General features: G+C 42.4%; 1 protein-coding gene across 1 annotated transcript in view; it reads right to left on the bottom strand.

Moving 5' to 3' along the window:
• Window positions 1-13,239, bottom strand: part of SI (sucrase-isomaltase) — a 1,019,699-nt gene that overhangs the window by 698,630 nt on the left and 307,830 nt on the right. The window contains exon 24 of the mRNA XM_069618482.1: window positions 9,217-9,363. Within this exon, the coding sequence (XP_069474583.1) occupies window positions 9,217-9,363 (147 nt within the window). The remainder of the gene's footprint in view (window positions 1-9,216; window positions 9,364-13,239) is intronic.

The following is a 13,239-nucleotide window of genomic DNA, read 5'->3' on the forward strand; positions in this document are numbered from 1 at the left end:
TGGAGAGCCCTTGGGGGAATCAGATACCAGTCTCGCATTGACACAAACGTGATAGATGCTCAGAGTTAATAGATGACTGGGTTTAAAGGAAATTATGCGTGGCCTGGAGAAGTGCAGTAAGAGGAAGATGCTTATTCAAAGGGAAGCTCTTGGGTGCAAACACGGAACAGAGAAGAATGATGCTCGTCTATGAACTGTATATTCCATGGGGTCACAATCACCCTGAGGCAATGTGTGGCCAGGTAAGACTAATGCATAAGACTAATGAATGCTTGCCACATCCCAGAACCAACCCTCAGAAGCTACTAAAAATGGAACTGCCAAATAGGCCACATGGCAGAAAGAGGACTATTACACTACCCCATTGACCAAAAGCCTGGGGAAGACACTAACGGTGGGTTAGAGAAGCCTGTAAAGAAACACAGAGAACAGCATTAAAAAGCTGTGGTACCCTGCAACACCATAACATCCCGCTGAAGGGGAGGATAATCCTTATAAGCAACGTCAAGCAAGCAACAAAGACTTGACCACGGCAATGCAAAAATAAGACTTATAAACTTGCTTTAGGGAGTTCCAGGAGCAATTTATGGTGACATTTCAGACGCAATTCTCACTATTGAAATCTGAACTGAAGCAATTACTGCAGGAAGTGAAGGCCGAAATTGCGAAATTGGAGGAGAGGGTGGACACCACCGAAAGAGCATTACAAGACATGAAGGACGCCACAAGAAAGAATGATGAGACGCTAGAACATCTCACAAGACTCTTAAAACGTGGAGATTGAATGTGAGGATTTAGAGATCCGTTCCCGGAGATCCAATATACGGATCAAAAACATGGTGGAATCGGGGGAGGATAAAGATCTGAAAACAACAGTGCAGCAACTATTCACAGACCTTCTCTCGGTGGAGGAGGAGGAAGCCGTAAGCATTGATCGTATTCATAGGGTCGGTCCGCACCAAGCAGAACCTAGTGTTAGACCAAGGGGCGTTTTGCCGACAATTACTTCTTACATTCATAAGGAGACAATACTGAGAGCAGCACGGAAATCCGGCCCGATAAAAATCAACCGAACCGAAGTACAACTATATCAAGACTTGGCTCAGTCAACACAGCAAAAAAGGAAAGCCATGGCCTGGTATTACGATTTCATGTACAAAACCAAATAAGATACAAATGGACATTTCCGTTGTTATTCGAATGGGAGGACCGGCAACACCGAATCACAACCTGCGAAGAAGGAATGCACATCCTCTAGATTCTGGATGACGAAGGTGAATCTTGTAGCATCACTAGAAAGACGGAATGGTCAAAAAGGAAAGGCCGGAAATGGAAGTCGACTGCGAGAGGTGACATAAAAAAGTGAACAATCTCCAATTTATGCACTTTGGAACCTAATTGAGGATTTGGCAGGGGACTGTAAAGGGAGAGGATTGCACCTGTGGTAAGATGCCACATAAGCGGACAGTGAAGAGGTCATCCAATCACAAATAAGATGGTGGCCCAAGGGGTACACAAGGCAGTGGGCGGTCAGTTGGCATCATAAAGTGGGGGTTGGGCCTCCTCCCCACAAAGTCTCTCTGGGTTTGATTGGGGGTTAATGATGTCAGGCACTTTGCCACGGGTGACCCTAGGAACGTTGGCCCTCCACAGGGAATGGGGGAAAATTTGGGAAAGGGATGGGGGTAGGAGGTACAGGAGTTGGGGGATGTTTTGTGGGGCAGATGTTGGGGGTTGCATATGAAGCTGCAACGGTCACACATTTTTGAGGAAAGGGGGTTGCATATTCTAACAAAGAAAGGTGAAAATGGGTCTATCTATCACAAAAGATCACGGAAGTACAGTGAAGAATATTAAAATTTTATTTTCTCACTATGTTAGGGGTATGAATTCCCCAGTTAAAAAAAAGAACATTGAGGGATCCCTGAAGGAGGGGAACCAGAAATCCTGATGTTTCAAGAAACACATATTAGGAAAAGAGATACGGGGAACTCAGGAAAAGGGGCTACCCCCATCTGTAGCAAGCCAATGTGGCGGATAAAAGAGCTGGGGTTTTCATCTCTATTAGTGATAGACTAGAGGTAAAAGTCTTCTGGAGTAGGGCAGACCCAGCAGGACATTCTCTTTTCCTCAACGCAGTCCTGGGATCCCAAAAGTATGTTTTAGCTACTCTATATGCCCCAAATAAAGGTCAAGGTGGCTTTCCGAGGGGTGTGTAGTCTCAACTTGAAGATTACGCTGAGGGAGAGATCATACCAGTAGGACACTTTAACACGGCATGGGTCTCTCAACTAGACAGGAGTTCACAGGCTACTCAACATATACTTGCCCCATCCAAAGGACTTAAACAAAAAATCACCACATTGGCCCTCCACAGTATTTGGTGAGCAGTCAAAGGTCAGGCCAAGGGCTTCACATATTATTCCCATGTGCATTTATCAATGTCAAGGATTGGTTTCATGCAGGTCTCAACCCGTATAGTCGGAAGGGTGAAGGGTATTGAACTCAGAGCTATTTCCCTTTTGGATCATGCCCCACTAACAATGCAGATGGAAGTAGGGGAGGGCACCTGAGGGAGTATGGAAGTGGCAATTTCCCATAGACTCAATGCATGACCCAATCCTGGCCACCTCGATCGAGGACAAAATCGACACCTACTTTGCAGAAAATGAAACCCAAGACAATGCCCCCAGGTTTGGTGTGGGATGCCTTCAAAGTGTTACTGAGGGGACCTTTAATCGCCATGAAGGTGCATCAGGACAGGCAACGGCAAATATGGAAGGAGGAATTCAAAGCAAACATACGAGAGATCATTGCAAAGATAGCAAAGAGACCCTCCAGGAGTCTACACAGAGCCCTGAAATATGCGGAAGGTCAGCTAGAAACGCACCGAACAAAATATATCAATAAGGCATTCATATTTACAAAACAACACTACAATGTGTAAATGTGACAAACTGCCAGCCAAACAATTAAAAGGTAATACAGTCCTGTACAATATTGAAACTAAAAGGCAATGCAGGGGTTTTGAGACAACCAACAAAGGAATCCTGGGGTTGTTTAGCGACTACTGTACAGCGTTATATACCTCTGACCACCCTGTAAGTGAAAATCAAGAGTCATACCTAAGCAGCGTCCGTTTATCAAGCATTACACATGAGGAGAGGGTCAGGCTGGAGGAGGAAATACAGGAGGAAGAGATGATCGAGGCAATACAGTCTCTATCATGAAACAAAGCACCTGATGGATACCCCACACGTTTTTATAATCAGTATTGCGGTGCCCTGGCACCATGCGTACTAAACTGTTTAACTCATTCCAATGAAGGGTTCGATCATGGACTCTATGAATGATGCAAAACTAGTTGTGTTCCCTAAACCAGGTAAAGCTCTGCTGTCTCTGAGCTTATATAGACCTATAACTAACACTGAGGCCAAAATATATACCAAAATTCGAGCGACTTGGTTGTCGGACCTTTTGCCTAAACAAAGAGCCTTATTAGGTAGTGGAGAGCTAAACTTTAAAGTGCCCCAGAATATAGTGTTTCAATTTTATTATGAAGTATGTTGCCATTTTATCGCTTGTATCTGTTCATTTCAATGTTACTGTAATACATTTTTATGTCTCATAATATTTTTAGTTTCTACCAGAGTTGAACATCAGGATCTTTGAAATGTGTCTTTGGCCAGTTTTGTGGAATGCATCTTCGGGCTGAATCATTAAATTGAAAAGCATTGAAATGTAGCAATTGAAAAGCTACATCCCTGTGCAGCAGCTGGCAAGCAATGTGTAATGGCAGCCTATTAAGATCCTGGTTTAAAAAAATGCAGAAGAATGTAGATGCTATCCAAGAAACTACATTGATTACATTTATGGTCTTTAGATTGGTAATGGAGATGAATTAGATACCTTTCTGGGTCATCTCAACTTGATTAATTCTAGGATTAAATTCACCATAGAGGTGGTGGCACTATCTTTATGTCTAGATGTGGAATTCAGCCTCAGCAAGTGTGCATTCACCAACACTACTTATTTAAAGCCTACTGAGGTGTGCAACAAACTGCATTGTAGTAGTTTCCACCCACCTTAAATGATGAAGAGATAAGCTTACAGACAATTTTTGAGCTTTAAGAGGATTAGTTCATATGCTCTGACATATGAGACAGAATGTGATATACTGACAAATAGTAGACGATGGGCTATCCTTAGGAGGTCGTTTCTGAATCTCATACCAAGGCTTCTACAATCCCCAGAAATTATTTTTCTAGCCCGTTACTTTACATTTACACACATCTAATCAGAGATACCAAATAGCCAGAGCTATGAAAAAGAATTAGAATGTATTACACTTTGGCCTACAACTACACAGGATGTTTCCAGATGCAACGACGACAGCTTATGAAAAGGGATGCAACCAACATGAAAGATCGATTAAAGATGAGAGACGAGTTCCCTATATACAGAGACATTTTGTAAATTAAAGACAGGTATTTTCCATGCTTAAATTGCAGTGACTGTAACAACATTGCCAACGGAACTGTGATACAACACCCACATACAGGATGCAAGATCAGACTTAAATACTATGCTACTTTCAACACTTCCAATGTTATTTATGTAATTAAATGTCCATGTGGTTTATTGTATTTGGGACAGACATCTAGGGCAGCACGCAAAAGGTGGATTGAGCACAAATCTATTATTAGGATACACAATCTGAAATCACCTATAGTGCATATTCTAATTAGGGTTAGTGATTTATTCAGAAGACTGGCCCAAATGAGTTATATCAGATTAATACTCTTTATACTTTGTCACCTAAAGGGAAGAATAAATACTTAAATTTGCATCATGTTAGTGTTAGTTTCACTATGTGTATCTCTTCATAACATCAAGATGTTGAATATTAAATGATGCTTGGTTTTGGTAACTGATATCCAATTTGATAATACACTTCTCTTTAATTGCTGGAACCTCACTTTTATTGCTGGAATGTTTTATCCAATTTTTGTTTATGTACCACCCCTGATGTGATTAGAATTGCAAATTGTTCAAGATTGGCTAATAGTGGCTTGTAATTGGCTATATAATTTTAGAGGCAGTTATTGCAGGTCTTTAACATGATCTACCAACTATCATTATTTTTGTCAAATGAGAAATTCTAATGTTAGTTTTGAATCGTTTTCTCAATCATTTCACTTGGGTGAACATAATGGAAATAGTGTAACATTTTGGAATGTAAAACCTACAGGTTTACCCTTTCTATAATCTTTATTTGTAAGGTAGTTAACCTAATTTGTATATGATATAATTTGAGAGAGGCCTACACTATCCATGTATAATATTTACAAAGATCAGACCTTGTAATTGAATATCTTTTAATAGTATTCCCTCCGATGTTGTTCTTTTTTATTTCTTTTTATTTGCTTTCCTTTTTCTTTGTTCTACTTTAGTTTTTCATTTTTTTTCGTTTTCTACTCTTTTTCTACTCTTTTGCACAAGGTATGTTCTCCTCTCATAATAGATGTTTTATTTCCCTGCCTATACGTTTTACTTATTATGCATTCCATACTAGAATTGTTATCCTACCCATCTCTACACTTTTGCTAATTTTCCTCTGCTTTCACATTACACTTTCCCATAGCAATATCATCATGCATGTTACGTAATGATTTCATTACATTTTAGTCACATTATTTCTCCCATTTTAAAGTACATTTACAAATATGGTCATTCCACCATTTGCGCGCCAGTGTCAGGGGCTTAAGGGCAGAGACGTGCCCACAAAGCCGACGGGAAAGAAGTGCACAAGAGGCAGGAGTATAAGAAATCTTGCAGACAAGAAAGGAAAGGAAAGTACTACAGAGAGAAAACAATGGCAGTAAACAGAAAGGGTCAGGGAGTACAAGTAAGACAAACACTTTACGTTCCCACTTGCGGTGTACACAGAATAGGGGAAGTTTGTCCCACAGGGTCTGGTGAAAGTCTAGCCTTCTGACCTGGTTACTGTTACAGGGCCCAACTCTGAATGCTCATGGAAAGGAGCAGCAGGAGTGCTTGTCTGTGTCTGGCCCCTATGGCACAAAAAAGGAAACAATATTCACAAGACTGAACCCTGTAAAAAGGTCCAGCAGGAACAGAACAAAGAGTGCCTCTTGAAGCAGAAACCAACACAATGTTTACAATATGGCACAAGGTAAAATACTGAAATGCGACAAAGGAAAAGGGCAGAGATTGTCTGCTGGGAAAGGAAATACACAAGCACACATGAGGACAAGAACAGTAACAGAAATATCCTGACAACGACTAGGAAGTCAAACTAAGCAAGGTTCAGGACAGAAATTAGGAATAAAAGAAGAAAATCAAGAAATAAAAGAATCTAAGTGCAATGGTACAGGAGACTGGAATTGCAGACTGGACACTAAGGAGTGGAATCAAGGAACGGCGGACTGAACTCTACACCAGGAACAAGAAAACTCAGGACTGAAACTCTGGACTAGGACAACATGGACTGAACTGTAGACTGGTAACAAGGAATTCAAAGAACTGTAAATCTGGATGGGGAGAACAAGGGCAGGTCTACAGACTGATAACAAGGACACTCGGGACTGGAAACTTGTAAGCTAATCCAGGTAACATGGACTAGAGGCATAGAACAAGGAACTTCAGGTAAAAAACAAGATAATGAGTGGTAGAGAGCAAGGGGCGGATGTTAGGGAACAGAAGATTGCAAGCAGTGGAGCAGGGCTGCAGTGCAGGAAGCACAGAGCTGCAGGGCCAAAGGTAGGGGAGTGTAGGCAGAGTAGCAGGGCTGCAATGCAGGAGCACAGGGCACTGGAACAGGAGCAGGCTCCTGAAGTAACAGGAAACAGCAGAAATTCAAGGATCAACACACAAAGGGCTGGGAGTGAACTCAATGGTAGATCCCTGTGCTCATGCAGGCAGCTGCTTAAATACTGACCTACCCTGGGCTGAAGCAGGCTCATTAGCAGAACCTTGAGCAGAACACATGAAGGTAATCAGCATTCCCCTCTCTGATCCTGGGAAAGTGAAAGCAGGACTGCTCTTTAAGGCTTCTGGGCATTGCAGTTGCTTTGACTGCATAGATATAATCATGGAATGAAAACTGCAACAAGGTGCATTATGGGATATGTAGTTTGTGAAATTAAGCAATGAAGCACCAATGGCTTGCAAACAGAAAGTAAAGAAAAACATATGAAAATATGTTGTCCAGGGAGGATTATGGAGATGAATGAGTCCCAAATAGTCCACGATGTGTGCCAATTGGTGCTCCAGTGGCACACCTGTGACAAATAGGACTTCATACACCTTTCAGCGAGTAACTGTCCATTCTAGCTTTGCTCTAGCTTTGCTCTTAAGATTTTGAGTTCTTCCTCCTTCTACCCTTTTACATATGGTTTCATTTTGTTTCCTCTATTTTTTCTTTCCTCAGAGGTTTCTTCTTAAGGGTCAAAACATCTTTTTTTTAACAGATCTGACTCATATCTAGGTATGTTTGTACCTTTTTTCTCCATAACAATTTTCTGAACTATATGTCTAGATTTATTGCTGTTTGAGAGTTAATATTTCTGGTCTCACTGTTTCTTACTAGATTGGGATCTTGATGGGTATTCCTTTGACCCCAATACTATGAAATTGTGTGTCCTGTGAGTGCAATAACTTCTAAATTACCATTATTTTTTTACATTTCTCAAATTGTTTGAGTAACATTACACTGGGGCAGATAATATACATCTTAAGGTTCCTATTGTTTAAATATTCTTTTATGTGATAACTACTGCTTTTTTTATCTTAATGGTCTTCTACTTATTTTATTTATTTTATTTTATTTATATGTTTATATAGCGCTGCAGCCCGCAGGCATCAGAGCGCTTTACATAAAGACAGACGGAGTATGAAGACGGGACAGTCAGGATCACATGTAATAGACATTTGGGGCAGAGATGTGTGTGGGAATTTTATTTAAAGAGGAATGTCTTGAGTTGCTTTCTGAAGATTAGATGGTTAGCTTCCAATCTCAGCCCCGGGGGGAGTTTATTCCATATGAGGATTGCCTTGGTCGTGAATGCCCTACCTAATCCTTTAGCTTTTTTGGTGGGGAAAACTCGTAAGAGGCCTGATTTATTGGATCTCAGGTTGCAATGTGATTCATACCATACGAATTGCTTTTTTAGGTAAGTTGGTGCTTTACCATGTAAGCATCGGTGTACCAGGGTAATGGCTTTGAATGTAATGCGATCCTCGATCGCAAGCCAATGTAGGTCCTTTCTGTTTTTTGTGATATGATCTCTCAAGGGTGTGTTGGTGATTATTCTGACTATATTGTTTTGCACCACTTGGCATTGTTTTAAGCATTTAGTGCTTGCGCCAAGGAGTAAAGAGTTTCCATAATCTAACCGGGAGAGAATTGTGGCTCTTGCTATTGTCGCACTATTTTGTAAGCTCAGCAAGGGTCTGAGTTTTTTCAATAGTTTTAAGTAATAGCGACAGTTCCTTTGGAGGTAGGCAATATGGGCTTCTGCTCCCAAAGATGCCTGAAGATAGATGCCTAGTGTTTTGACTTTTTCTGCTATAGCTATCTGTGTCTCTTTGATCTTAAAGTCGGTGTATTGTAGGCTAAGTTTTTTCTAGCATGAGGAGAACCGAAGATCATAAGTTCCGTTTTGGAGGCATTTAAGCACATCCAATTGTCTTTCATCCAACTCTCGATAATGTTGTAGATTCTTGAGAGTTTTTCACTGTCCTGATTGTAGTTGCCGGTAAGTTCAAACACCAATTGGGTGTCATCGGCGAAATTGGTGAAAAATATGCCTAGATGGGACAGAAGTGAGCATAGGCATCGCATGTATAAGTTAAATAGTAGCGGGGAGAAGCTGAGGCTTCTACTGAGGCTTGTTACTTGATTAGCTATCCTGTACACATATTATTATGATATGGCCATAGGTATGAATGTAAGTTTGTTGTATTTACCCTTGACCTCCTCTCCTCCAGCCAGTTAAACCTACTGTTGTGCATCTGTACCACCTTATGTACAGTGTTCTATTGTTTGCAAGCTAGTTTTGCTCTATATACATCCCAAGCATAACAGATAAAATAACACTAATCAATGGAGAATCACTGGTAAGATACACATGGTACATGATTGAGGGCATGGTACATAGGATTTAGAAGCTGAAAAAGGTTTGTTCAACTTACATGCCAGATACAATTGCGAGCTACACAGCTAGCCTCATTCGCATTTTCTTCAGGGTGACAGTCGAATCTTCCAAACTCTGTTGTTGATATCCACTCAACTGTGTATGGCTTGCCTAGATCAAGCTGAAGACCTTTTATGGTTGCAGTCTGCAAAAAGCAAACATCCTTTGGGTTAAATGAGTTATAGACTTGACAAAGAAACATTGCATGTATTTACATTATCTGGAAATATACATGACAGAAATATAACAGCAAAAACATTATTTGATGATTGATAAAGCTGAGTTGAAGGCAAAAAAATGTGCTTCAATAATGTAAGAGATTATGATGCATTCTCATGATTTGATGTAAGACGTGCTTACACAATATAACCTTCCAAATGCAAAGCAAATTACACTTAACAAAAAAAAAACACTGTCTCAATATGCTGACAGTGTTTAGAGAACTATTAATAGAATTATCTAACTTTGAAGATTTTTTGTTTAACATAGGGACACTGATTTTCAAGAAAATAAACAAAAATAGTACAGTCTTTATCTGAGGCAAGAAGCAAATAATTAGACGTAACACATAACAGATAACAGTGTTAAAAAACTGCACTACACTGCACAACCTACTGCAAACTTTTTTATAAGTACATTTTTTTTTGAAAATTGGTTTTATTGTTTTTCAAACCTAGGGAATGCAGTTTTCATTACAAAGAATACAGAATAACTCAGCTGCTTTACAGTTGCACATACTTAACGACTAACCACAACTTGATCCCTGCCAACTTCCCCCTACCCAGCAACCCTTGAGGCGATAGCTGGTCTAAAGTAAATTTTACAGTCCGGTGAAGGAGTTCATAGGCAAACAAATTTTTTAGAAAAGTGAAACTTGCATAAGACATTTCGGAATTAACATTAGAGTAGTAGGCAGAGCATTGCAATGACGCGTTAGCTGTATCGTGTTACACACTCAACTTTGTGCAAAATACTTGGCTCGGAACTCGGACCATTCATTGTCAATGGAAGTGCGATCACCATGAATGGCTGCTGTTAACTTGTCCATATTGAAGATATTACGGGAGACGTTGATCCACTCAGCTTTAGTTGGTAGACTAGTTCTTTTCCACACAGTTGTAAGGCAGGCCCTCGCAGCAAGCAAGAGCCCATGTATCATTATGGGCAATTTGATTGTTTGTTCTTCTGTTTCGATCAAACTAAATAGGATCAAGAGTGGGTGCTTCTCCCTTTCCTCTCCTTCAAGCTCTTTTAACCAACTGAGCACTTTGTCTCAATATGCCTGGACCGCCCTGCATCCCCACCACATGTGCCAGTAGTCCGCTTTCTGGCCACAGCCCCGCCAGCAGAAAGGACTCACATCCTGATACATCCTGGCTAGCCGGAGTGGGTCATACTGCCACCTACACAAAAGCTTAATCCCATGCAATTTGTACTGACAAGAGATAGAGGATTTCGAAGTCCTTCTACAAATCTTGAGCCATGTTTCTGGGGTGAGATGTCTCCCAAGGTCGTTTTCCCATTTATGTTTCAAAGTGATTGAGGGGGTTGTGTTGACTCCAACTAGTGCTGCATACATTGCACTGATGAGTCCCTTGGAGCCTATGTATGTGTCTATTTTTCGAACAGGGTGAGGTCTCTCTGTAGCGCCTCCTTCCAGACCTCCCGGGTCATAACATCTTTTAGTTTTAGGTATTGGAAAACTGAGAGCTGACCTATGCCGAGAGCTTCCTCCAGCTCTGGGAAAGTGATGAAAGTGTTATTCCTCCGTAATTGGCCTGCCCTTTCCAGCCCTGCCTTGTACCATGATTCAAAACTGCCTGGATCAGGAATGTCATCCCGAATGCCCGGGGCCCATAGGTGCGCCAGGGGGGAGGGCCATGTTGTGACTCCTGTCATTCCTTTGTTTGGTTTCCATATGGCCCCTATGGTCCCGAGGATGGGGTGATTTTTAATGCTATTTCGTAATTGGGGCCCAGGTACCCATAACCATTCCCCCACGATAAAAGGACGGAGATAGTGGATGTCTAAGCCTATCCATTGAGGGTCTTTTTGTTGTCTGATGTGTGGGATTATCACTCGCAGTTGTGCTGCTCTATAGTACAGCTCTATGTCTGGGAGACCCACCCAGCCATCGTCTTTTGGGAGGTGAAGTAAGGCAGCAAGGACCCTGGATTTTTTGTTTTGCCATAGGAAGGTATGTAGGTCTTTTTTGGTGGTTACAAAGAAATCTCTGGGGAGTTGGATGGGGAGCATCTGAAATAGGTAAAGTAACTTTGGCAGGATTACCATTTTAATGGTGTTCAGTCGGCCCATCCACAAGATGGTGAGCCTTGTCCACCGTTCAATGTCTTTTTGTATTGTACTTAGCATCGGGGGGAAGTTGGCTTCAAATAGGTCACCCAGGTCACGAGTCACATTGGTGCCCAAATATCGCAATGTAGTGAGACTAACCTCCATCCCTAGGGGTGTGAATCGCTCAACCTCTAAGTCCCTACTCTTGTCTAGCGGGAGGAGGACCGATTTCTCTGTGTTGATTTTCTGGCCTGCCAGTTGTCCGTATTCCCCAATTATTTCCATGGCCGCAGGTATTGAACGCAAGGGGTTTGTTGTATGCAGGAGGATATCGTCAGCATATAGGCCTAGTTTGTATTCCTGATCCCCTACTTTAATTCCTACCACCCTTTTGTCAAGTCTAAGCTTCTGTGCCAGCGGTTTGAGAGACAACACAAACAGTATAGCAGATAATGAGCAGCCTTGCCTGGTGCCTCTTTCTAATGGGAACCACCTTGAGTAGCCACCGTTCACCGCTACCGAGGTCTGGGGAGCTGAGTATATTGCCTTAATGGCGCGGCGTAGTTTGGGGCCAAGACCTATCCAGACTAGAACTCTTTCCAGGAACTCCCAATCGACTCTGTCGACGGCCTTTTCGGCATCAAGCGGCAGGAGGGTGGGGTCGTCCTTCCTCCCCTGTGCCGCGTGTATCAAGTATAACGTCTTCCTCATCGTGTCAGCCCCCTGTCTCCCCATAACAAAGCCGACCTGATCCGTGTGTATTAATTTCGGTAAATGCGTTTCTAATCTGGCCGCTATCACTCTCACATATTTCTTGGCATCTATGTTAAGGAGTGATATGGGGCGATATGACCCACAGTATTTGGGGTCTCTGCCTTCTTTTGGGTTGACCGTTAGGAGGGCCTAAGCAAAGGACGGGGGTGCCTGCCCTGTTTCAAAGATGTGGTTGAATAGGGTCACCAGGAAGGGGGTAAGGAACTCAGTGAACGTCTTGTAGAAATCAGGGGTGAAGCCATCGTCCCCAGGTGCCTTTCCCAACTTAAGACGTTTAATGGCATCAGCCACCTCCTCCCCAGCGACCGGAGTGTCAAGAGTTTCCGCCTCTGTGCGTGTAAGTGCCGGGAGATCATCCTCTTTGAGATAGGCATCTACACTCCCCGGTGGGGCAGGGGGGTCACAGGTGTATAAATCTTCATAAAAAAGGCAAGTGCCTCCCCTATGCCCTCCGGGGAGGATTCTGTTGTATCCACAAGAGTGCCATCTGTCCTCTCTATCATGTCTACCGATTGTTCTGCCCTTTGCGCACGGAGCCTTGCCGCAAGGAGGGCATCAGCTTTATCCCCTTTTTCATAGTACTTTTGCTTCAGATATTGTAAGGTCTGGGTCACCTTGCTCATTTCAAGGGCTTTTAGCTCCTCCCGTAATGCCTTAGCTTCTGCAAGGTGTGCAGCTCTATGTTGAGGAGATGTCTGGGCTAGACTCTCTGCTTCGTCTAATTTCTTTCTAACGTTAGCCTCCAGCAAGGTGCGTTCCCTCTTTTTCCTCGCCCCCTCCCTGATTAGGATCCCATGCCAAGTGGCCTTTGCCGCTTCCCATACATTCACTTTCGTGACTTCACCCGTATCATTGGTCGTGAAGAATTGTTTGATTTCATTTTCCAATTCTTCCCTGAAAACCACATCCGACCACCACGTTTTGTTGCACCTCCACTTAGTGTTCCGATGGG

This window comes from Ambystoma mexicanum, chromosome 10 (assembly GCF_040938575.1).
Source record: "Ambystoma mexicanum isolate Mex_15411 chromosome 10, UKY_AmexF1_1, whole genome shotgun sequence".
In the NCBI taxonomy this organism is placed as follows: Eukaryota; Metazoa; Chordata; class Amphibia; order Caudata; family Ambystomatidae; genus Ambystoma; species Ambystoma mexicanum.